At 37.4% G+C, this 24,531-nt stretch overlaps 2 protein-coding genes across 7 annotated transcripts; one reads left to right on the top strand and one right to left on the bottom strand.

Annotated features, from left to right (window-relative positions):
• Positions 1-1,798: 1,798 nt before the first annotated feature.
• Positions 1,799-17,189, bottom strand: LOC127804407 (protein LPA2). 6 transcript variants are annotated; one of them, XR_008023682.1, is made up of 3 exons: positions 16,609-17,188; positions 15,177-15,651; positions 10,287-10,331 (listed from the first exon to the last, which is right to left on the bottom strand). XR_008023682.1 is itself a non-coding variant. In XM_052341284.1 (2 exons), exons 1-2 carry the CDS (start codon positions 17,051-17,053, stop codon positions 2,561-2,563), a joined length of 459 nt encoding a protein of 152 aa, XP_052197244.1. In that variant the 5' UTR covers positions 17,054-17,187; the 3' UTR covers positions 1,799-2,560. The 6 variants fall into 6 exon arrangements, 5 of the variants coding, with proteins under 5 accessions (XP_052197244.1, XP_052197229.1, XP_052197230.1 ...); XM_052341284.1 differs by lacking the exons at positions 10,287-10,331; positions 15,177-15,651 and adding an exon at positions 1,799-2,574 and having other exon boundaries at positions 16,609-17,187; XM_052341269.1 differs by lacking the exons at positions 10,287-10,331; positions 15,177-15,651 and adding an exon at positions 3,598-4,044 and having other exon boundaries at positions 16,609-17,185.
• A 360-nt stretch (positions 17,190-17,549) lies between these two features.
• Positions 17,550-24,265, top strand: LOC127804359 (uncharacterized). The gene is made up of 14 exons (XM_052341221.1): positions 17,550-18,065; positions 19,379-19,512; positions 19,617-19,766; positions 19,856-19,967; positions 20,103-20,439; positions 21,384-21,597; positions 21,726-21,815; positions 21,921-22,176; positions 22,340-22,452; positions 23,087-23,185; positions 23,268-23,315; positions 23,429-23,539; positions 23,642-23,732; positions 24,011-24,265. The coding sequence occupies exons 1-14, from the start codon at positions 17,735-17,737 to the stop codon at positions 24,109-24,111; spliced, it is 2,187 nt and encodes a 728-aa protein (XP_052197181.1). The 5' UTR covers positions 17,550-17,734; the 3' UTR covers positions 24,112-24,265.
• Positions 24,266-24,531: the final 266 nt, after the last annotated feature.

The following is a 24,531-nucleotide window of genomic DNA, read 5'->3' as shown; positions in this document are numbered from 1 at the left end:
ACCTCACGGTTGGGTCATTTTAACATGACTTGTGCTCTCATTGAATGGGGGATTGTGAATGAGGGGCCTACAAGAGTATACAGCCACCTGATAATTAGGCCGTGGTCCTCTTAAATAAAATGGCTATGATATATCTTCCATGCATTCAAAAGGATGAACAAGTACCTACTACTCGAGGTTTGAAATTAGTTCTCCTAATATGGGCCCCCATGTATTGGCAGTTTGTCAAGGAAACTGGACTTGCTCACCCTAATTTTAATTTTGGCTTTCTAGTTAAAAGGAGGACCACACACCCGCATACCCAATCCGAAGCTCAGTGAGTTTAGGATTTCTGACATATCCGGTCTCTGTAAATAATCTCTTTTGTTATGAAAAATATTATTTGTACATTAAGAGTTATATTTTATGTACATAAATAATTAAAATATCTTTCATCTAACGTGATAAAATAAAATAATAAAATACTAAAATGTATGATCAAAATACCCCCTCATCTAAGAGAACAAGACAAATAATAAAATGCTAAGGTACATAATCAAAATGCCTTCACCCAAAATATCAAATAATAAGACAGCACAAGGTGACAGGTACAACAAAGACGAGAGAAATCTTTTAATTATTTATACACCTATGTATTCTGAAATATAGCGCTCAATATATAAATAGTTATAGTGTGAAAATGAGGATGTGAGTAGGCTCCTTGGTGTTCACAAGTGATATCAGCACGAATTTGGATGGCTAGAGGCACATTGGTTTTTGAACCCTATCCTATAAAGCACGAACGGCGGGCCATTTCTAGCTGTTGTGACAAGCAAGCATTTGTCAGTAATATAAATTAGTCTTGGCCTAATCCAACTTCTGGCTTGCCATTGTGGTGCCTCCAAATGGATCAAAACAACTTGTTACTGTCAACTTATTGATCCTTGTCAGATATTACAAACCATCTTGCTTTAACTTCACACATCCCGAATTGAGAGCATTCAGTAAACAGAGTTTTAATGAATGCTAATTTTCTAACATCTAAGGTTCATAGAGAGCAAGCAGACAACACAACTGAACTATCATCAAAATCTGCAGCACTGCAAAGGAATAAAAACCAGAGCACAACGGCATAAGCAAAAAGTTCCTGAGTCTCAGTAAAACTGGTACCCACCATGGTTGGATCAGTAAAAGACCATCATAAACCAACGCAATTGTGAGGACCCAGAAATAGGTGAGGTAGTTACCTCAACCAGGCACTTTCATTGAGATAGCGTGACTAACACAGCATCATAACTTCTGCAAGTATCTGACACATCTATAACATCATAAATATAGTAGAAAATGAACAAAATTAAGGGAGGAAAGTACGTGAAATATTAGATAATTTTACTTATGCATAAGCCTGAGGAAGAGAGTATAGAATAAGCTTTATTTTCAGGCAATAAAATTCGTATAATCCTTCAGAGATAAGTTGTATCAAATCCCTAGCAGAATGCTTTCTTTGAAGGTTTAAATTTTTTGAATCACCAAGTCAAGGGTAGTTTCAATGCTAAATTACCAGAAAAAAAAAAAAAACATAGAGAATAGATATACAATGACAAAAACAAGGAAAGCCAATACAATTAATCCATAAGTGTGTACTAGCTTATTCTCTGTTGTTAGTCATACGTATACTGCACATGCAAGTTGCACTTCACCCTTCTCAAGACAGACCAGAATATTAAAGTTTTTTTTTTTTTTGTTGAGATTCTGAATATAAAGAACTTAAAACATCAGTTTTCTACTCTCATTTTGGACAGAACAAGAGCAACTAGGATTCAAGATGAAGCGATCATAAATACCCCACCAGGCCAACATGTTTGCCCAACATACACGTTTCTAAATTGAGTCTAAATCCGGACAGGGAAGTGGGGGTTACCAATTTGGTTTTGCTTGAGATTTACTGCAAATGGAAATGCCAGAGATCCACCACTTGGTGAGGGAAAAGAAGGTGAAGAAAAGGTTAACTAGAAGGACATAATCTTCTAGGGAAGTCCTAGCTTATTCTACTTTGTGAGGGAAGTCCTATACACTGATGCTTGCACTGTGCACGTCTTTAAATGCAAGGATTGACTATTGCAGCACAAAACCAGCTCACAGAAGAAATTCGTTCCCATTAGTCTCTCAAAATAATGTTGGGCCAAGTCCAAGGACCACAAGAATCAGGTAAGTCAAACTGTAAGAAGAAAGCAAAGAAAAAATTATATTTAATAAAAGTCAACATCCATAAGATTTGCAGGACTAGGAAAAATTAAGAATCAACAATCATATGACAGCAAGACTGATGCTGTCATATTACCTAAAGGAAAGAAGCAAGAGAAAAGCTTATCTGTGTTTGAGTAAAATGACAGCACACTGAAGGGGCATTTCATTTGATGACTGTGCCATGCATTGGCAAACCCGTTTTGATGATACCGCATGAGTCCTGTAGCATTCTCAAAACTCTGGCAAGCTTTTTATAAAACAACTTTGTTCGTCTACGTACGAATGAAATTTATCCCAGAAGCATACAGCAGTGATCAATGATGCAAGTGAGAGCTCAATTACAAGTTCCTGTAATAGATATAAGCAAAAAAGATGCTCAGACTAAGATGAATATCTGGCTCATTGCATATCAATGCATAAATATGGCTGCAATCATGGGATTCCTCAAATTATTACAATAACATGTCTATTACCATAGAGAAGAATCTAGGTTATCATGAGCATTGCTAGCAAATGTATACTTAAAATTACTCAATCAGAAGTACTATGGTAGGTAATTAAATAACATACAGAGTCTTGCCATGCTTTGCGCATGGTCTGGAAGCAGCCAATATGTCTTAGATAATTTATTTCACCACAAAGAAAACCAAGCCTCCAAAATTGACTTTCATATCACAAATCACTACTGAGAAATAAATGCGATAGTGATAAGTCATATAGGCAAAAGAATAAACCATTGGAAGACCTATCTTCTATATAGCACAAACGACGCACGGTAAAATATTAGCCCTATGCTACCAATGTCAAATGAAAGGCTTATTTTTCTAGTTCATCAAATTTCATGTATATACGTGCCTCACTGATTGGTTGGTGTAACACCACATTTTTGCTGCAAATCACATTTAAGAGGGACCATAGACATAAAACCAATCTATACTAATGATGGAAGGTCTTTGAGATGGATCTCCTTTCCCCACATAACAATGTAGCAGCATCAGGGATCTAAGATGGCAGCAATATTAACTTGTGAATCTCTTTCCTGAGAACTAAAACGAGTAACCTGACTCTGTAAACTGCTGCACATAATTATTTGGATATTAATATTCAATTTCAGAATCGAGGTAATTCCAAGTTTCTAATGGTGATCAGTCACAAGAACAGAATAATGGTAACCAGAATATAGGATAAGAAACTCCGTGATAAAGAGTGCCTGATAAATTGAATGGTAAACCATATTAATACAAGCATATATGTATTAAAATTCACAAAATTGGATAGAAAATTTTCTGTACCAGAAGTTTGAATGCATAAGATTAAGCATGAATCACATAGTATGAAAAAGCATATAAAACAGAAAAAGAGAACAAAAAATTGCTGGCACCATAATCTCTAATAAGCAGCTCTCACAGAGTCAGAAGCGGCAATGATTGGAACCAGTAACTACTTACAGTGACCCCCCTAATGGCAAGCTGTACAACCACTCATTATTACAAAAACAAGATTATTCTTCCCTTTTTCTCATTTAAGATTGCAACCAGTTATACTTGTACACCTTCAAGGCATTAAAAAGAGAAATTGTAAGGGTGCAGCTAACAAGAGCTAATTCAATTGCTCCTAATAACTAGTGAAATGTGCCTCCTCAAGCAACTGAATGTTGTTGATCTCCATAATGTCATTTTTGGCTTTTAAGTTTTTCATTTTCCAGGTACTTGTACACTCCATAAACAACTGTTCCAGCAACAAACAAGAAGACTGTTGGGGTAAATGATGGATATAGATACTTGACGAAGAAGTTATCCCACTCTTCTGGTAAAAAGCCTGTGAATTAAGAAAGTGAAACATTATAATCTGAAATTAAAATAAATGCTTATATAGAAAACAGAAATTGTTAGTACACTTTTTTATCCGTGACATTTATTACATCTATTAATTTCTTTGTTGTTTGAAGGAACCTAAATTTGCATGAGTACAGATATCTAAAAGGTGGAAATAAAGTGCCTGAATTGTTTAAATAAATTTTCTTCAACAAAGTTACCACCACCAATCATAAGATAAATTGCTGAAATTTAAACAGAGGATAAAATATTTCCAGAGTGTGCTTCCCAGGGACATATCTTGTGATCAAAGTTCAAACTGTACATTTTTGCAGAATCATAATGCCCTTTAAGAATAAGAAAAATATCCTTCTTTATCTTCTTAAATAACTATTTTACGAAGTCAAAAGTGGGTGTCCTTTTTGGTAAGCATTGCAAGCAAACTTCATGTTGTTTTTGGCATGAGTCTCTGCCATCTATACTACAGCAATGAAGGATGCATAAAATTGCCAATCAAAGGGGGAGACTGGTTTACAATGGGCATCCAGTAAATCATTGCATTGAAGAAAAGCTAAGGTGGTGTTTTCTTTGTGTTTCAATTTTTAGTTTTGAGTTTTGAATTCATTTTCAGTTTTGTGTTTTGAGTGTCTGTTTTGAAAATTTTAAAAACGCGTTCTTTTTATCATTCTGAAAATTATTTCTCAAAATAGAAAACTGAAAAACGCGTTTACTTTAAAATTTTGTAAAATGTTATTTTATGATATTTTATTTAAAAAAATTGATTCAAAGTAAATTATAAATATTTATTAATAAGTTATAAATTTAATTTAAAATATTTAAAATATAATATTAGAGATAACTAATAATTTAATCATATATAATGTATTAAAATTACAAAATACTTCCTAAAATTATTTTTAATTTGACTCAACTATTCATTTCATAATAAATTTCTTTTATCAACAAATTGAAATTATCTACAGATTTAGATTATCACAACATAAATATTAAAAAAAATTATAAATCATAAAAGTTAAGGAAGGAAGAATGGCAGAGGTCGTGTGAGGCGGTGAATGAAGGAAGAAATGGCTGAGGCGATGAGGGAAGGAAGAAATGGCAAAGGGCGGTGGCTGTGGCGGGCGTGGACGGCGGATCTGGGCGTGGATGATGGATCTGGATGAGGCGGTGAAGGAAGGAAGAAATGGCAGAGGCGGTTGCGGAAGGAAGAAAAGGCAGAGGTGGTGGCGGAATGAAGAAATGGCATAGGGCGATGGCGATGGCGATGGCGTGGACGACAGATTTGGGCGTGGCGGTGGTGATGGCGGGCATGGACGATGGATCTGGGCGTGGCGGTGGCGGGCGTGGATGGCAATGATGGCAGTGGCGACCGAGCTTGAAGAGAAAGCGAAGGGAGATGAGAGCTGGAAGAGAAGAGGCCGAGCTTGAAGAGAAGGAGAAGAGAGAAGAGAGCTGGAAGAGAAGAGGACCGAGAGGCGTTTTCCGTGTTTTGGAATTTTTCGCTGGTTTTCACTGAAAACGGCCAAAACGCGATTTTGCTGTTTTGAGTTTTGTGTGTAAATTTTTTTTGTGTTTTGAAAAATGCATTTTTGAGAATGGGTAAGTAAACGCGTTTTGGGTGTTTTGAAAAATCGAAAACAGAAAACGGCCCGAAAACAACAAAGAGAACAGGCCCTAAGATTCTGAATGGGTGAAAAGAGAGAATTAAGAAAACTCAGATGGAGAGAGAGGACAACATTTGAGAGATTCCAAATTTTCACGATAGTAGTTGGTCATGCATTAAAGCAGCAAGTATACTAATATGTTAGGTGAACCTTGGGGTTGTTTTTGCCCATCACTGCCTTAAAGACATGGCAACTCTTTATTGGCTCATTTGACATGCTGATGCTGCACAGGCTGAGGCAGCTCATCCAACTGAGTCAGGAGAGTTAGTTGCTCAATTGAGCATCTAGGTAATCCCTCTCTGATGTGGAGTGTTCAGTAGAAAAGGTTGAATTTCAAGCAAACCTGCCAAGGTTGTTTTAGTGATGCTCCTTTTTTTTTTTTATGCCTCATTGCAATGTTTTAGTTACAAGTCTTTGCCTCGTGCCTGATGTTAGACCTAGAGAGAGTTCAGAATGTTCCCTTTGCTGGAAATTTTTATTACTGGGAAAATTTTGACTGAGTTTCCTTTATAAGACTAATTTTCTCAAGCAGGTTAGGAGTGTGTACTCAGGATGAAATTTTCATGTCCCAAAATGTGGTATCAAACAAGTGAGACCAATTTTCATAGTTGACCAGATAAGGTTGCAGAAGTGAGCCCACTTCGTGAGATTAAGGCTTGTTATGTAAGTATAGCATGTTTAGCTTAATAATATACCTCCCATTGCAACCATGAGTCAAATTAGCGCTATAAAACCATAACTACCAAGTGGATTAGGTCATATAAATGATAACAAAGTAAGGATGTTCTCCCTCTTGAATGGTGGGTACACAAAATGCTTTTGCTGGGGCCACTGCTTGAAGCAATGTGCACAAGTCCAGTATGGGGAGGCACCTCCTGAAGCCCACATTGGCCAGGTATAACTGAAGGGGTTATAAAGGATAATATTCTGGTACTCAGTGTGTGCACCCTACAACAGTGAGTGGACCCGGATGAGAGTAACATTTACTCAGATATCATAGCATTCCACCTCTTATTATTAAAACTGCATATTTTGTGGGATCTTAAGCCATTTATGGTTAATCTTACCATTTGGGGTATTTCTAAAAAAATCTTTGGATGTTTTTGGGTTTTCTATATCATGTTACAAATTTAGAATAATTAAACGTTTTTCCTAGTAATAAAAGTGTGCAACTCTACTTTTTGACTTAAACTCTACTTTTCTATTTGCTAAGTTGTTCTTCATTCAGTTCTGTCAATGATACTTCAATCTTCAAATATAGAACCCAATCCCTTGAAAACCACTGTTTTACACCTCATTGTGCTATTTGTCTGGTTTCTCTACCTAGGCCTACCACTTCCGTGTGGTAATACAAATTTAGCTATACAGCATCACTGTATCTCTTGGAAGTTGGAGATGATAATCTCCACCCAACATTGGGGGTCACATGTTGAGGATCCTCAACCCCCTGCTATTGAGTCGAGCTTGGATGTAGAGGTATCCAATACAGAGGAAATTTGGGCTATGGAGGCGTAGATTCAGTAATGGAATGGTTGAAAAAAGAAAAACTTAGAGGTGACTCTACATTATCTTCGTGAGCAGCATTCATGCCTTAGATTCAAGGAGGACCTCAAATGTCACCTTCACAAGGCTTTCGTGTAGCACCTACAATCATAGTATGGAGGGGCCCAACTTTCTCCTTGATGATGCTAAATTGTGGCTTCCACTCAAGAGATCCTATTTGGCTACTAGAAAAAACAGTGGGTAGAGCTGAGTACTTTAACAACAAAATCCACCCCCCCAAATTCTAGAAGTTAAAACATCTTACTTGTTGAACAGGTCAAATAATGAACTATTCAGAAGTACCTCAAACCACTTGTTCATTGGCAGGTGTAATTCATCCAACCTGTTATACCGGTCAATAATTTCAACAGAACCTAGTCCCAACAGTTGTGGTTCAGTATCTAAAACCAAGTTTAATGACTATATACTTGTCCAGCATAACTGGCCAATGCAGCTCCTAACAGTATCAATTGGGAATAGGGTAAAGAAGGATTGGGCTCCATATGATGGCCAGCCATCATAAGAACATGCTTGCGTCATGGTTGTCAATATGGGAAATGAGGACAGGATATACAGGGAACACCAAGCAACATAAGACTAAATGTGCTATATGTAAAATCATATGAAAGATTCTGAAAATAGTAACACGAATCATTCGAATACTTTGATGATCTATTTTGTAAATAATGTGTGGATCTGGATACAGAACAGTAGCATTTTATTGTTGAAATTACGTTTAGGAGCATGAAATGTAATAGGAATCTTGAGAGATGTATTTCTAAAATGTTTTCTCAAGATTTTCACTGAATTTCTAACAGGTCATTTTACAACAGTAGACTTTTGCAATGTCTTGCAACATTCTTTTAGAAGTCCTTCTTAGAAGTTTCAGAGGGCCATATTCTGAAAATTTAACCATGAAATATGACTTGATGGTCAAAGAAAGTTTCCTAAGTATAACCGTCCCTTGTCTAACTAGTCATTTATGAAGATATCCTGTTTGTCAGGCATCAATAACAAAGTAATCACGTGATGGATGCACAAGCATCAATGTCTACCAGAAACATGTGATTATAGCTAGCAACTGGAAGTCCAGCTCAACTTTCCTACATGAAAATGCATCTCCCTGACCGGTCCAACTATGCCATCATCTGAATAAACTTATCTCCATAACAACAACATACTCTCCCACATCACACGCTGAAATTAAAACAAGCAGGGCAAAACAAAGAGGAGTAAAAATAAAAGAAGCAAGGATGGTGAAAGACAAAGCTTGCAAAACACAGTGACTGGACAGTAATAGTTCCCTCAAATTTCCAATGTACTATGATTTGGGCATCAAAATCAATTTGAAACAATAGATGTGTTTCTTAGAAGTCCAATACTGAACATTAGTAAAGTTAATGCGTTTGGCTTTGGCAGGTAACTTGGGCAACCCAATAGTACATCAACAATGACATCTGAAATGGTGATACTGGAGTATGAAGATGGGATAAGTATGGCATAGCTGCCCAATTTATGCCACTTATAGGGTGTTTGACTTACCGGTTTGACCACTTATAAGCTACTCTTTTAGCTTATAAGCTACATGGCTTATTTTATTACGCATTTGTTAAAAATTTAATAACTTAAACGCTACCGAACTTATAAACTATTTTAGCAGCTTAGGGGGTGTTTGGCTTACCCTTTTTTCTCATAGCTTTTAAGTTATTTAACTTTTAAGTTGTATAAAACTTAAAAGTTGAGTAGCGTTTAAGCTAATAATGTGTTTGGATAAATGTATTTTTAAATTATCTATTAATAGTTATGTGTTTGGTTTGAAAGAGCTAATAAGCTATCAAAACTTGACAAAAAAGACAAATACACATGGTGTAGAATGATGTAAAATTTTACCGATGCTGATAAATTATACATAATTATTAAAAATATATTAATACAATATTGTTATATGTATTATATATGTTATATATAACAACAATATATATTATTATGTGTGTATATATATATGTTTATTGTTGTTTTATATATGTACATATACATATATACACAGACAATGGCAGTGGGGAGGAGAAGAATAGACTGAGGAGATGAGGGTGGGGACGACGACGGGCAGTAGTCGATAGGGCGACGGACGGTCGACGACGAATGAGAAGTTGAAGCAAATGAGGGCAGCAAGCATGGGGGTGATGGGGGCAGTGGGCAATGGGGGCGATGGCCGACGGGAAGCGGCTAGTGGGGGCGACGACGATGGTCGAAGGTGGCGGCCAGAAGAGCTAGGGCGATAGGCAGCGGGAGGCAGAGGTTGAAGAAGAAGGGCATGGCTGAAAATTAGCAAAAAATATAAGGATAAAATGGTAAAATGATTAGTCAACGCAACTTATAAATTAGCAGTGTTTTGCAAAAGCTCCTCCCCCCCCCCCCAACCAGCTTCTGCAAAATGCTGTGGTAGTAGCTGGTGAGGTGCACCCAAACACCTCACTAGCTTTTTGCTGATAGCGCTTATAAGCTGTTGATATAGCTTATAAGTGGTTAAACCAGAAAGCCAAACACCCTCTTATTCAATAAGCTCCTCCTCCCAACTTTTCCAAACAGGCTCTTGGTAACTTATTTCGTTGACCAAACAAATTAAAAATTTATCCTCAAACATTCCAGATATTTACAACTTTGTTGGAATAATCCCCCAGCTTTGTAACTCTCAATCACACTCTCATTCACAGCAAAACACTCTCAAAATCACTCACCCGAAAACGCACACAAGATTGAAGGTAAAACAGTAAACAAAACACAAACCGAAAGAACAAGAACACCAAGAATTTTATCCTGGTTCGGTCTTTTAACAAGACCTACATCTAGACTGCCCTAGGCACTTTATCTTCACTATCTTGAATGAACCTTGAAAGGATTACATGCACTAATAACCTCTCCAGCCTTATACACAGAACTGCTGAGAGTTTCCCTACCCAAAATATAAAGATATACCCTCTAAGCACTCAAGTAGAACCTGCGCATGCTCCTCTCTTTCTCTCTTCCCAAGATAGAATAAAGCTGCCCCAAAAGACTAACATCCGACCTCTATTTATACAGCATAGAGGCGAAAAACAGAAAGCTATTAAAAAACTATCGGAAGTTATAACTAACTAACCGATTTAACAAATCTGCTAACTAACCATTCTAGAAACAAACCTTCTAGAATAAAACAAGTGATATACAAATGCTAACAGCTAAAGAAACAACTCTCTCAAGTTAAACAAGCTAATCTAATACAAGTGATTACAACAAATTCTCCACCCACTTGATTTGATTTGCTTCCTCAAGAGTTCTTCTCCTGCTACCTGAATCTTCACATGCTGTTTTGATTCTGCTGCCAATTTGACGGAATCAATTTCAAAATATCCAAGCAATGCTTTAACTTTGAAACTGGAACAGCCTTTGTAAAAATATCTGTTGCATTTTCCTCACCTGAAACTTTGGTTAGAATAACAGTTTTATTTTCAATAACTTGTCTGATAAAATGATATCTTATATCTATATGCTTTGTTCTTTCATGATGGGCTTGGTTTTTAGATAAGTGGATTGCACTTTGACTATCACACATCAATGTAGTCTTAACATCTACACCTAGAATGTCTCCTACTAATCCTTTTAGCCACAAAGCCTCTTTAAATGCATCCGAAAGGGCTATATATTCTGCTTCGGTAGTTGATAATGCTACCACATGTTGGAGACTTGATTTCCAACTGATAGTAGAGTTCCATAACCTAAACACATAGCTTGATGTGGACCTTCTTTTATCAATATCAGCAGCATAATCTGCATCAACATACCCTAGGATTATAGGATGATCTTCTAGACTTTCACCACTATAGGACAAAGCATAATTAATTGACCCTCTAAGATATCTACACATCCATTTAACAGCTAACCAGTGGAGCTTTCCTGGGTTAGCCATAAACCGACTTATAACGCTCATTCCATGAGCCAAGTCGGGTCTTGTGCAAACCATTCCATACATTAAGCTGCTTACTGCACTTGAGTATGGGATATTGGCCATCTCCTTCCTATTCTCCTCATCCTTTGGGGATTGTTCTGAAGACAATTTGAAATGAGATGCAAAAGGCACTTTAACAGCCTTTGCAGTTGACATTCCAAATCTTGATAACAGTTTTGCTAAGTATGCTCTTTGAGATAGATAAATTTTTCCATGATGCTTATCCCTAGAAATCTCCATCCCTAGGATTTTCTTTGCTTCACCTAATTCCTTCATCTCAAATTCAGCTTTCAGCCTTTGCTTGAGAAGCTGGATTTCTTTAGTGGATTGACTTGCAATAAGCCATGCCATCCACATATAGCAATAGGTAGATAGAAATACTAGGTGAGACATGTTTAAAATATATGCAACAATCATAGAAACTCCTTAGATACCCTTGATTTATCATAACCGAATCAAATTTTCGGTACCATTGTCTTGGGGACTGTTTAAGTCCATACAATGACTTTCTAAGGAGGCACACTTTCTCCACCTCTCCCTTAGCTTCAAACGCCTTAGGTTGGTCCATGAAAATTCTCTCTTCAAGGTCTCCATGAAGGAAGGCAGTTGTAACATCCAACTGCTCTAAATGAAGGTTCAATTTAGCTGTGATGGCCAGCAATACCCTTATAGAAGAGTGCCTTACTACAGGGGAAAAAACTTCATTAAAATCTATTCCTGGGACTTGGGTAAAACCTCTAGCAACTAGCCTAGCTTTGAACCTTGGCTTAGGATTATCTCCAGCCCCTTCCTTGATTTTAAACAGCCATTTGCAGCCAACTACTCGCTGCCCTTTAGGCGGCCTCTCCACCAGCTTCCAAGTCTGGTTTTTCTTAAGAGAATTTATCTCAAACTGCATAGCTTTTATCCACTTATCAGCATCCTTAGAAGACACTGCTTGCTCATATGACAAAAGTTCTTCACTTGCTATTTCAGATGCACTAATTAGGGCATAGGCTACTAAATTTGAGTAGCCATATCTTTGAGGTGGCCTACGGGCTCTAGGTTGTCGGTCCCTAGCCACACTATACCTATCTCGATTAGGTTGATCTGCTATGCTTGAGTCTACCTCACTGTCATCCTATCTCCTTCAAATTGGGATGATTCATGGTTATGGCTATCTTCAAGATTTGGATTAGGGCTAGGATTAGAGGAATCAAACTCAGCTTTAGAGAAATTTCGGGGCAAATCTGGGGAGTTTTCTAAGAACTCCACCGGAACTGATTCTCTATTTTGACTTTCATCTAGATGAGTTTTATCTTCATTTACATTCATAGCAAAATCCTCATCGAATGTTACATCCCTAGTTATTATAATCCTTTGTCCTTCAGATTCCAAATTCCATAGTTTATAACCTTTGACTCTAGATGGATATCCTATAAACAAGCATTTCTTGGCCCTAGGCTCTAGTTTTCCTTGTTTCACATGGGCATAGGCAAGGCATCCGAACACTCTAGGGTGGTCAAGGTTTGGCTTATGCCCTGTCCACCTTTCATATGGGGTTAAGAAATTTATAGCTGTAGATGGGGATCGATTTATAACATGGTCTGCTGTTGAGACAGCTTCCCCCCAGAATTCTTTAGACAAATTTGCATAGTTTAACATGCAGCCCTCTCTAAGAGGATTCTATTCATCCTTTCTGCAATACCATTTTGCCTAGGATTACCGAGTGCAGTTAGGTGTCTAATAATCCCCCCTTCCTTACACATTTGATTGAAATCCTTATTACAAAATTCTAACCCGTTATCTGTTCTTATAACTTTGATTTTTTTGCCTTTTTGGTTTTCCACCATAGCCTTCCATGCCCTAAATGTTTCAAATGTGTTATCTTTTGATTTTAGGACATATACCCATAGCATCCTAGAAAAATCATCTATTATTGATAGGAAAAATCTTGAGCCACCATGGAATTCAGTTTGAACTGGACCCCATAAATCTGAGTGGATATAGTCTAGGGGTTCTTTTGATGAATGTATAGCATTTTTACTAAATTTTACTTTTGCTGCCTTACCATATATACAAGACTCACACTTGCCTATACCTATGGTCTGACCTAAATCCAATATACCTTGCTTTGAAAGCTCTTTAAGGCCCTGCTCACTGATATGAGCCATCCATAAATGCCATAGAGTTTCCTTAGATTTGGCTTTAGGACTTATGGCTGCAGCTTCCCCACATAATGTGGTAGCCTGCAAAAAATAAATTCCATTTCTTAGCTCTGCCCTCATACATACTAAGGACCCTTTAGTTATTTTAACCACTCCTTCACCTTTAAACTTTAAGCCATTTCTATCCAGCTCCCCAAGAGAAACCAAGTTTCTCTTTAATTCTGGAATATACCTAACGGCTGTGAGAGTTTTAAGAGAACCATAATGTAGCTTTAGCCTAATGTCTCCTATCCCTTTTACCTCACATTCATGGTCATTACCTAGTAAGACCTTACCTCCATGAAAGCTCTTAAAGTTTTGCAGCCAGTGATGTTTAGGAGTCATGTGAAAAGAGCAGCCAGAATCTAAAACCCATTTTTGGCTTTCAGCACTTTCACTTACAACTAAAGCTTCAGAACTATCATAGCCATTATCACAAAAGTTTGCCCCTCCTCCTGAACTCTCCTTCTCGGCTAAATCCTCTTTCCTCTTAGGACACAGCCTCTTAATATGGCCTTCTTGCTGACAGTAGTAACACTTTATTGGTCATTTCCCATTCCTAGATTTAGACCTTGACTTTCCCTTATTTTTCTGATCCTTTTTAGAGCTTCTTGATCTTACTATTAAGGCCTCACCAGAGTTAGGTTTAGTGTCCATCCTGATCCTTAATTCTTTAGAATTTAGAGCCCCTATAACATCTTCAAAAGAAAGTTTGTCTCTACCGTGTTGGAGAATATCCACAAAGTTTTCATAGGACTTTGGTAATGAATATAGAAGAACTAGGGCCTTGTCTTCATCATCATATTTCACATCTATGTTTTCTAGATCTAAATATAGTTTGTTAAAGTCATCTAAATGCTCCTGCAATTTTTGATTGTCATGCATTTTAAGATTAAAGAACCTAGCTTTTAGGAATAACCGGCTGGATAGAGTCTTCTTAAGGTAGAGATCTTCCAGCCTTTTCCAAATTTTCGCCGCTGACTTTAACTTCGATACCTCCCTCAAAACTTTATCTCCAAGACTCAGAATCAGAAGATTGTATGCCTTTTTCTTGATCTCTGCCTGAGCCTCCTTCTGCGCAGGTAGTTAGAACTGGTGTCGCGCTTTCAGTTGATGTCTCGATTACCTCTGATTCCAGCACCCCTTCTAAGCCTTGACTGTAGAGGAAAGCTTCCATCTTGATCCTCCATAGGCCGAAGTCGTTGGTCCCATCGAATTTGTCGATGTCGTATCTTGATGCGGTTGGCGCCATCGCGATTTGAGTATCTGATTCTGCCTCCTAAGGTTTCTTGAAGAATCTTGAATGCCACTGAGATTGAAGGCTCTGATACCACATTGTTGGAATAATCCCCCAGCTTTGTAACTCTCAATCACAATCTCATTCACAACAAAACACTCTTAGAATCACTCACTCGAAGACGCACACAAGATTGAAGGTGAAATAGTAAACAAAACACAAACCGAAAGAACAAGAACACCAAGAATTTTATCCTGGTTCGGTCTTTTAACAAGACCTACATCCAGACTGCCCTAAGCACTTTATCTTCACTATCTTGAATGAACCTTGAAAGGATTACATGCACTAATAACCTCTCTAGCCTTATACACAGAACTGCTGAAAGTTTCCCTACCCAAAATACAAAGATATACCCTCTAAGTACTCAAGTAGAACTTGCGCATGCTCCTCTCTTTCTCTCTTCCCAAGACAGAATAAAGTTGCCCCAAAAGACTAACATCCAACCTCTATTTATACAGCATAGAGGCGGAAAACAGAAAGCTATTAAAAAACTATCGGAAGTTACAACTAACTAACCGATTTAACAAATCTGCTAACTAACCATTCTAGAAACAAACCTTCTAGAATAAAACAAGTGATGTACAAATGCTAACAGCTAAAGAAACAACTCTCTCAAGTTAAACAAGCTAATCTAATACAAGTGATTACAACAAACTCTATCCCTTCTCCTTCATCCCTTTGTCTTCTCTGTTGCTGCCTCCCTCCAACTTCTCCGTCGTCGTCGTTGCCTCCATCTCCTCCATGGCGGCCATTGGCCGTCATCCCCATTGGTCGTTGCCTCCAAACCCATCCCCAGTAGCCTCCGCCTCCAGCCTCCATCACTACCTCCTTTATGTCCATAGTTGTCATTCATCGCCCATGCCTCCATCGTCCGCCGCCACCTCCATTGTTGCCTCCATTGTCGGTGTCCTCCCCCCATCTATGTGTGTGTGTGTGTATTATATTAATATATTTTTAATAATTGTGTATAGTTTATCAACATGTAATTGTAAGTATTTTATCAGTTTGACGTCAATTTATAATTTATTTTTATTAAAAAATAGTATTTTTATGAATTTTACTTGTATTTTTTTGCAACATAACTATTTTCGTCTTTTTGTTAAGTTATGATAACTTATTAGTTTTTTCAAAACCAAACACATAACTATATAAATGACAACTTAAAACATATTTATCTAAACACATTATAACTTAAATGCTACCCAACTTTTAAGCTTTACCCAACTTATAAGTACAAAGGCTTGGCTTGAAAAAAAGGGTAAGCCAAACAGCCTCTTATAAGCACTAAAAGGACAAGAAATTAGTCTAAGAACTAAGTTGGAAAAGAAAACAATTTCCAACTTGCATGGAAAACAAAAACCACCCCCTTACATAGAATTTTTCATGGAAAATAAGTCAAAACATGCTTTAATTGTTGTAACATGGAATTTAATTCCATGAAAAATACAATGTGTCAAACATTAAAGATGACATTCAATTTATTGGATGTGACATTTTTCATGAAATTTTCATACTATTAAACACAATATTTAGTTGGAAAAGAAAATATTTTTTAACTTACACTGAAAAAAAAAACCATCTCTCCTAGATGGATTTTTTTATGAAAAAGAAGGCAAATGATGTTTTAATAATTGTACCATAAAATTCAATTCTATGAAAAATGTAGTGAGTCAAACAATAAAAATGGAATGCAATTCCTTAGATGGGACATTTCCCATAGAATTTTCATGCTCTCAAACACTAATTGAAACAGACAACCCAATACTTGAAGACAAGAATTGAATAGGCAATTAAGAATCCAATTTCAACTTTGTTTGTGCACTTAGCAGAAATTTCGATCCAAAGAAACTCAAGATGTGGCGAATCTTCTCATTACCTGATGCCGCCAGAGCAATGCCCTCGACAAGAATAAGCGCGCCGAGACCCAACCAAGTAAGAAGAAAAGCATTCTCATTCCGAACCTGATCCTTGGCCTGAGCCTCATCTTGCTGCGCCACAAACTCGGGTTTTTCCATCGGCGACCGGCGAGTTATCGATGCCCTCTCTCTCTTTCCCTTCTGTTTCTTCTTGGAACTGACAGGGTTGGGTTTTGATTTGGAAGAGGACGAAGACGCAGAGCCAAATCCAAGGCCTGGCGAGGTGGGTTTCTTGGGGATGGATGAAGAGCCATCGTCGGGCTGGGGAGCAGAAGAGTCCTGGGATTTGATGGAGAGGGAAGTGGGTTTGGAGGGGAAAGGAAGGAGAGAGGCGTGGAGAAGAAGAAGATGGGGTTTCTTGGCGATAAAACTGGAAGAGGAAATGGAATGGAGTAGAAGCGCCATTTTCAGTTTAGTCTTCTGACCATTTGCGGCTCCCCCCCGGCCCTAAAGCCCCAAAACAAAATTGCCTTTGCCCCTTTGAAGAAAGGATTTTTGTTTTCTACTTCTAGTTCTAGTTCTGCAAGAGCAAGACCTATTCATTCAATTCGTATCCTTCTTTTCTTTTATTTGTTCAAATTCATTAAATCCTCTTAAAATTATATAATATAATATTTGGTGGAGTAATAAGGTAAGTGTAATTAATTAAGGGGGATCCAAGTTAAATGAAGATTTAAAAGAGGGGGTATAACGAATAAAATAATTATCTTATAATAATGGGTATTATTATTTTAATAGTAAAAAATATTACTTTAAAATACTTTAAAGTGACATTTAATATTATTAAATAGGTTAGTACATTGTTTGTGTGTTTAATTAAATAATATATATAAAGCCAAAATGAAGGTAATGAGATGACATATGCGTTTATTTATAATATTGTGTATCAGTGCCTCAAGAAACAAACTGCCAATGGGAGTCCCCAATTCTTAACCCATTTTCATATCTTCCCTTCAAAGATGTCCTCTCAAAACTCAAGCTACTCTTCTCCTCCACAACTTCTCTCTCTCTCTCTCTCTCTCTCTCTCTCTCTGTTTCTGTGGTCAACAACTGCAATGTAATGTAGGAAAAGAAAAACCCTAATTAATGGACACTGAGCTTTCTTCCCAACCAAACACCTATTCCTTCTTCCTCTTCTTTCCTCACGTCACTTCCGGCGTTCGCTTCCTCCAATGGCGGTTGTTGTATTTCCGCTCTGTCTCTCCTCGCCGTCACCCTGCCCTTCGTGTCCTTCGCGAACCGGACTCCGCCGTCCACCGCGTGCTGTCGCGTCAATGTCGTCGTCGAACGCTGGTGGTGCCTGCAGTTCTTTGGTTCAAGCACGACCTTCGGGTCGACGATCACCCTGGACTTGCGGCTGCCGCCGCCTGTCGGACCGTCGTTCCTCTCTATGTCTTCGATCGCCGAATTCTCTCCCGTGAGTTCGGAATTCTCTTTCCCTCCGTGTTTCAAATTTTACATTTATGGGTCTGTGTGTGAATTCATTAGGCGATTTTTTCTTTTCCAACCGTTTTCTTTCCTGAACCGGTGATTTGTGTTGCGGAAAGGGTAACGAGAAGGTAGAAATGGAAAATGAAACAAAAGTACTATAGTTTGTCGAGAAGTTCATTGTTTTGGTTTGGTTAGGCATATATCTAATTCCGTTTTCCCTTTGTTTCCTCTTCACAAATCCTTGTTCCAAACATCGCATTAGCGTAGATTTTCCATTCAAAATAGAAAGCACACATTTTACCATCCGTGACGAGAAAACTTGAAGTGAAGGAACTGAATTGCCGTTACTTTGTAAAAAAAAAGAAAAGAACCGAACTGAATTGCCTACAGGAGAGCTAATGCACAGCTTACACCAGCTCTTTTCTACTCTGTCTCTCTCTCTCTCTCTCTCTCTCTCTCTCTCTCTCTCTGTATATATATATATATACGTGTGTGTGTGTGTGGAGCTTTGGTAATGCTTAGTTCTTTTATCTATTATTATTTACCTATTTTACCTTTTTTGTCTAAAACGAACATGAAAACTGGTAAAAATGAAAACACTAACAAGCTAGTAGAAAGATGGTCCAAGAAGAGATAATAATATGCATCATACAGACAAGCAATGAAAACAGATGAAATATAGGTTAAGTGTGCATATGTATATGTTTATATATTCATAGAAAGAGAGCCAAAGGAAACAGTTTCGTTAGGGATATGAAACTGCCATCCAGCTTTCAACTTCATGCTCTGGTGTTAGGTCCACTCTCTGTGTAATATTCCCTGGTATGAGGTCTCAAAGCAGAATTATTATATGAATGCCTCAAGATTGGTAATGGTCTTGACCATATAGCCTAGATCATTATGATTTGAGGCTATTGTTTTGGGATATCTTCTGCTTATTATGATTTCTATGTGATTTGCAAGATATTAAGGATTTCAAAATATCATGCAAACCTGTGAAATATTATCGATGCATGTAATTTGAAATCTACGTAAAATGCATTGGCCTAAACTAAGAGATTCTTGAGACAAATTCCTTATTTCAGTGAGAATCCAATTTAAGCATACTGGGTATTAGCTATAAATGGTATAAGTTCAGATGAGATCATTGCCATTGGGTCCAGGATGTTGTTTTTGTAGACATAGCAAGATCGTTAATTGATTGATATGTTGTGAGAAGTTGATTACGTAACTCTTGCTCTTGATGACCATGCCATTTCGATTTTTTAAGTATGTTGATTCTTCCCTTGTTTACTGCAGGCTTTTCTGATGAAATGCTAGAACTGCTTCTTTTTGCTGTGGTGGATTTAAGAAAGTCATTGAAGGATCTGGGGTCTGATCTGATGATCAGGTTTGGGATGGCAGAAAGCATCATACAAGATCTTGTCAAAGAGGTTGCTAAATATTACAATTGGTTATTGTGATATTTAGGTGCTAGAAATGAGGAGAACATCAACCACTATCCACTCATTTTGTTACATTTATCCATGAGGAACAGGTTCATGCTACACATGTATTTGCTGAAGAGGAGGTAGAGTATGAATTACGTAGAACGATTGATGTTGTGAGAGAGACCTTGGCAACAGTCTCCTTTTCAGAGGGGAATCCAAGATTTGTGCTTTGGAATGCTCCGCTTTATGACCTCAAGGTCAATATTATATTCCGTTCTTTTATTTAGTTATCTAAATTTGTCAGAATTCCTTGTTGTGTGACTTGTTTGTGTTTTTATGTACATAGAACTTGAAGGAACTGCCAGCATCATATGACGAGTTTAAGAAATTAAAGTTTCCTGTAATTTCACCTCTCTTTCCCTCAAAGCTGCCAAATTTAGAAGTAGACTTGATTTGGGGTGAGTTCTCTACCCATAAAACTTGTACAGGGCTCTATAATGTGTTGTTCCAAATTTGGTTTATACTTTCTTAAATGTTTCTGGTATATGATTGTGATTAGGGCAAGGGAAAACAGTGATTGCTTTTTGAATCAGGTTCCATGCCCACACTGGATGATTTGAATAAATTTATGAATGATTTTCGGGGTGAATCAAAAGATAGATGGATGTCAATCAAGGAAATCTCAGCTGAATCTGTATTGCAGAAGAATCAATTTGTACCACCAAATAATCAGAATGAAAAGTTGGGGACATCCGCATCTGGAGAAATCAATTGGAATAACTCTTATAAGCATTCCCAAAGTGAGAGACCGAAATCTGTTTTTGTAACACAAAGAGGCAATTCAGTGGGAGGTGGGACTACTACAGTTTTGAATGGGTTAGCTGCATATTTAAGATACTTGGAGGGTACTGTCAGAGATGACTGGCAAGAGTATGCCATGACTCGTTACTCTGGTTTATGTTTGTCTTCTTCCTTAAAGTATTGTTTACATGTAATTGGCTTTTCCTAGGATCCTGCTTATCTATTTTTCACTTGCTCTGTCTCTTAATTCTCTTCTGGTGTGAAACCATCTCTTCCCCGCTTTATTATAAGTTACTTTAAGGACATAACTTTTACGTGTATGAATTTAATGGGCAAGCATAAATATATACTTGCAAGACAACTGCTTTCATTATGGAAGAGTTATTATTTAATATTGGTTTTTTCATTGACTTACCCAAGGCACATGTTACTGCGTATTACATCCTTCTGTTTTATTGCTATCAGCCATTTTCTTCAGTGTTTCTCACATATGAAACTTAGGTCGCTACATCTATTTTCCCTTTTTACTTTTGAGGTAGGACTGTAGTATATTTTCACTTTAGTCATTGGATTCTACTCTCATAATAGATGTGAAGCAAGTTTGACCATCTCTATGCATCTTGCTTCATCCTTACAGAAGAAAAATGTCACAAATCTAGGTTCTTGGCTTGGAATAGTCTGATGTGAAGAAGATGCAATATGATCTTGGGTCAAATGGGAGCATCATTCAATACTCCTTTGATATTCAAGGGATTATTAGATAGGCATTGATCTTTAATGATGACATCCCAACAAGTTGTTGATGTATTTTTTGCTGGGCATCTGATTAGAGCCGCTACAGAATTAATGCAGAGCTTTATATATCTTGCTAGAGTATTGAAAGGTGTAAATAGAGCCTGTTTGTTTCTCTTGTATGGTATAATGTATGCACAAGTATCATTTTCTCTTTGTATTTTATTCTTTCGGGAAAAATCATGACCTGATAGATTAAAACCCTTCTTGAGCTAGTCAGTTTTTGTAATAATATACTTTTTCAATTGTGGTCACATGCTGGGAGTTTGATTCCTTCACAGGGTACATGAAAAATTGCGCAATGCTGAAAGTCGTGAAGGAGCTTCTTTTGGTACTCTCTTTGGCTCTGCCCTCTGCCTTGGTATCATATCTAGAAGGAGAGCATATTATGAAGCTATTAAATATGAGAAAGAAAGAAATGCTGGATTTCTATCTCCATTTGGATATTCAGCAGCTACAGTTGCTGCAGTAGCTGATACAGTCTGCTCTATGGAGGTACATATATTTCATTCCCTAGATCTTTATGTCAGTTCTATGCAAGTTCTTAATGTGATGTATTTTTGGTAACTTTTGACATGTTTGAACAAAGCATTTTTTGAAGATTTAGCTAAATTTTGTGACAGTGGTATTGGCTTACGGCTTCAAAAAGCCAGTTAATAGATAAAGGTACTTACACCATTCAAATATGGAGATGGAAAGGCTTTCTAATTCAGGTGGGTGGTTAAGAACACAACACAGCAGTTAATTTGGAGAAACTGTTTTGAAGTTTAACTTCTGCATTCTCTATAGCCCTTATATAAGTTATTTTGTCTTTCCAGTATACAGTTGTTGGCCATGAAGGTCCTGCTGTTCTTCTAGTGCATGGCTTTGCTGCTTTCTTGGAACATTACCGTGACAACATAACTGGTATAGCTGAAGGTGGTAACCGAGTTTGGGCCCTCACTCTTTTGGGATTTGGCAGATCAGAAAAACCTAACATTGTGTACACGGAAATCATTTGGGCTGAATTGCTGAGGGACTTCATCATTGAAGTTGTGGGGGAACCGGTGCATCTTGTTGGGAATTCATTAGGCGGTATGTTTAACCTACTACTGTATCTTCTGTAAATTAAATCAAACCCAACCACCTGCATGCTAGCTCCACATTGAATTGTTACTTTGGGTAATTTCTTTTTATCTCGTTATTCAGTTATTGCCTTGTATGCTATCTGATCTAATATATTGTTCCTTAACCACAGGATATTTTGTTGCAATTGTTGCTGGCCTCTGGCCTGCTGTGGCAAAGTCTGTTGTCCTTATTAACAGCGCTGGTGATGTTGTTCCTCAATATTCTCTGGTACCACTTTCTAAAGTAAGGAAATTCAAATGTTGGTGCAAATGGTTTGCTTATCCTGTTATTTGCTTGCAATTTGTCTTCAAATGTGTTTCTTAGCCTTATCAACACTGGCAATTTCTTTGACAATGATTTGAAACGATTGGATCTTCCTGTTTATGTATTTGTTTCATGCAAAGCTAGTAAGCTATTTAAAAAAAAAAAAATCAATGTTATACCATCTGTTAATTTTTTCAACATTATGAAATATACTAGCAATTACAACATCCTATTAGAGCTTAATTAATATCTTTATCCCCCACCTCTTGGATGAACCTACTTCATGGACCCTAGGCGTTGAGTAAAATGTGTAATGAGAGACATAGGCAGTTAATGGTTCGAGCATCTTTTCCTAAAATCTTTCTGCAACAGTTAGGAGGTTGGCTTATAATTGTTTTCCTAACCAGTGGCCTCATGCCCGAACTTTAATGTGAAATATGATGAACCATCCCGTGCATATTCTTCCATCAGAGTCATAAATGACTTAATACCCGCAATGTATCATTTCAAATAATCATCTTTTGCTTCCTAGAAACTTCTTTGTAATAGCTATTACTTTATATTCTATCATATCTGATTCCATCAGCTAAAACGTGTTTGATAAATATTTTAGGATAGGCAAAATTCGCCAGTTGCATGGCTGGGTGCTAGACTGCTTTTACTCTTCTTGCGGTTGAGACTCAAGGACTTATTGAAGAGCTACTATCCAACTGTATGCATTCTCTTAATGACTATAACCAACTTCTGATTCTGTTTGTACCTTGTTTGAATTTATTCACATTTATCCTTTGCAGCGAGAAGAACGAGTTGATGATTGGCTTATTAGTGAAATGACACGAGCTGTATCCTCTTTTATCAATTATTCCCCTGTCTGTATCGATCAATGTAAACCCTTTCTTTTCCTTGTTTGGAGACATGGTCAATCCTCGTAATGCCTCACCTTAACAGAAATTAGTCAGGTGATCCGGGTGCGGTAGTGGTTATCGAAAGCATATTCTCCTTCAATCTTTCTATCCCTCTTAACCGTCTCCTGGAAGGATTTGAGAACCGGGTTCTTGTTATACAGGTCTTTGCCTCTACATTCTGGAGAAATTTATAACTTCTGCCCATTTGCTCTCGTGAAGTTCTCTTTTTGCTGCTTTTTTTTTAATGTTTTTTGTGCTGTCAGGGAATGAAAGACCCAATCACTGATTCAAAGTCAAAACTAGCCTTGCTGAAGGAGCATTGTAAAGGAATCTTAATCAGGGAACTGGATGCTGGTAATTCTGATGCTGTCTTCCTTTTTTTTTTCTTATAAACTCAATAAACAACTGCAATAGCTCTCAAATCACGCACGTACCAAGCACTCGACACTCATGTATGAGTTTACAATGCATGGTCATAAAAGAGACTATTATAATCTCCTACCATCAGCTATTTTGATTATTTTCAATCTGGCAGTATATTGACCTCACCTATATTCATTATAGTTGGGATAATGCTCACTTTTCTCCGGGTATTTTCTTATAACTGATCCTATGGTGGTATTAACTGCCAGGCCATTGTCCTCATGACGAGCTGCCAGAAGAAGTGAATTCTATTATACAAGAATGGGTAGTTTCTGTGGGAGGTAAAATACTATCCGCTGACAGAAGATAAAAATTCTCTTTCAACCACCTTCCATTCCCTTTCTGCATTGTAAAGCGCATTTAAATTGTTTGGTCTATCCGAACATCTGATTCTTTAATTAAACCCTGTAATTATTCACTCAATTCATTTGTTAAAAGGGGGAATCTAAGTGATTAATTGATGAGATCCCCCCGCCTCATTTGCTTCCCATCTTATTCTGGTCTCTTCCAGCCTCACCACCACAGTCGGACTAAAAACTAGTCGGATCCATTCTCACAAATTTGCTGCTATGGGAGAAAAACTATAAAACTAAGGATGGTGATATTCATAGAACTGTCGTTATATAGTTGAGAATATTGAGCAGTTAAATGTTAACATATAGAAAATATCATCATAATTGATTAAAATGAAATTAAAATGACATCTACTCGAGATAAGATGCAGAAAACA

The sequence above is a fragment of the Diospyros lotus genome, chromosome 1 (genome assembly GCF_014633365.1).
Source record: "Diospyros lotus cultivar Yz01 chromosome 1, ASM1463336v1, whole genome shotgun sequence".
Lineage (NCBI taxonomy): Eukaryota > Viridiplantae > Streptophyta > Magnoliopsida > Ericales > Ebenaceae > Diospyros > Diospyros lotus.
Note: the sequence above shows the minus strand (reverse complement) of the source record. Positions and strands in the feature narration are given on the sequence as shown.

Coding starts and splice junctions, on each gene's coding strand:
- LOC127804407 (XM_052341269.1), bottom strand. CDS start 17,053: ATGGCGCTTCTACTCCATTCCATTTCCTCTTCCAGTTTTATCGCCAAG. Junction 4,045..16,608: donor CATTGCTCTGGCGGCATCAG/GTAATGAGAAGA, acceptor CTTAATTCACAG/GCTTTTTACCAGAAGAGTGG.
- LOC127804359 (XM_052341221.1), top strand. CDS start 17,735: ATGGACACTGAGCTTTCTTCCCAACCAAACACCTATTCCTTCTTCCTC. Junction 19,513..19,616: donor TACAAGATCTTGTCAAAGAG/GTTGCTAAATAT, acceptor CATGAGGAACAG/GTTCATGCTACACATGTATT. Junction 22,177..22,339: donor TGTTGGGAATTCATTAGGCG/GTATGTTTAACC, acceptor CCTTAACCACAG/GATATTTTGTTGCAATTGTT.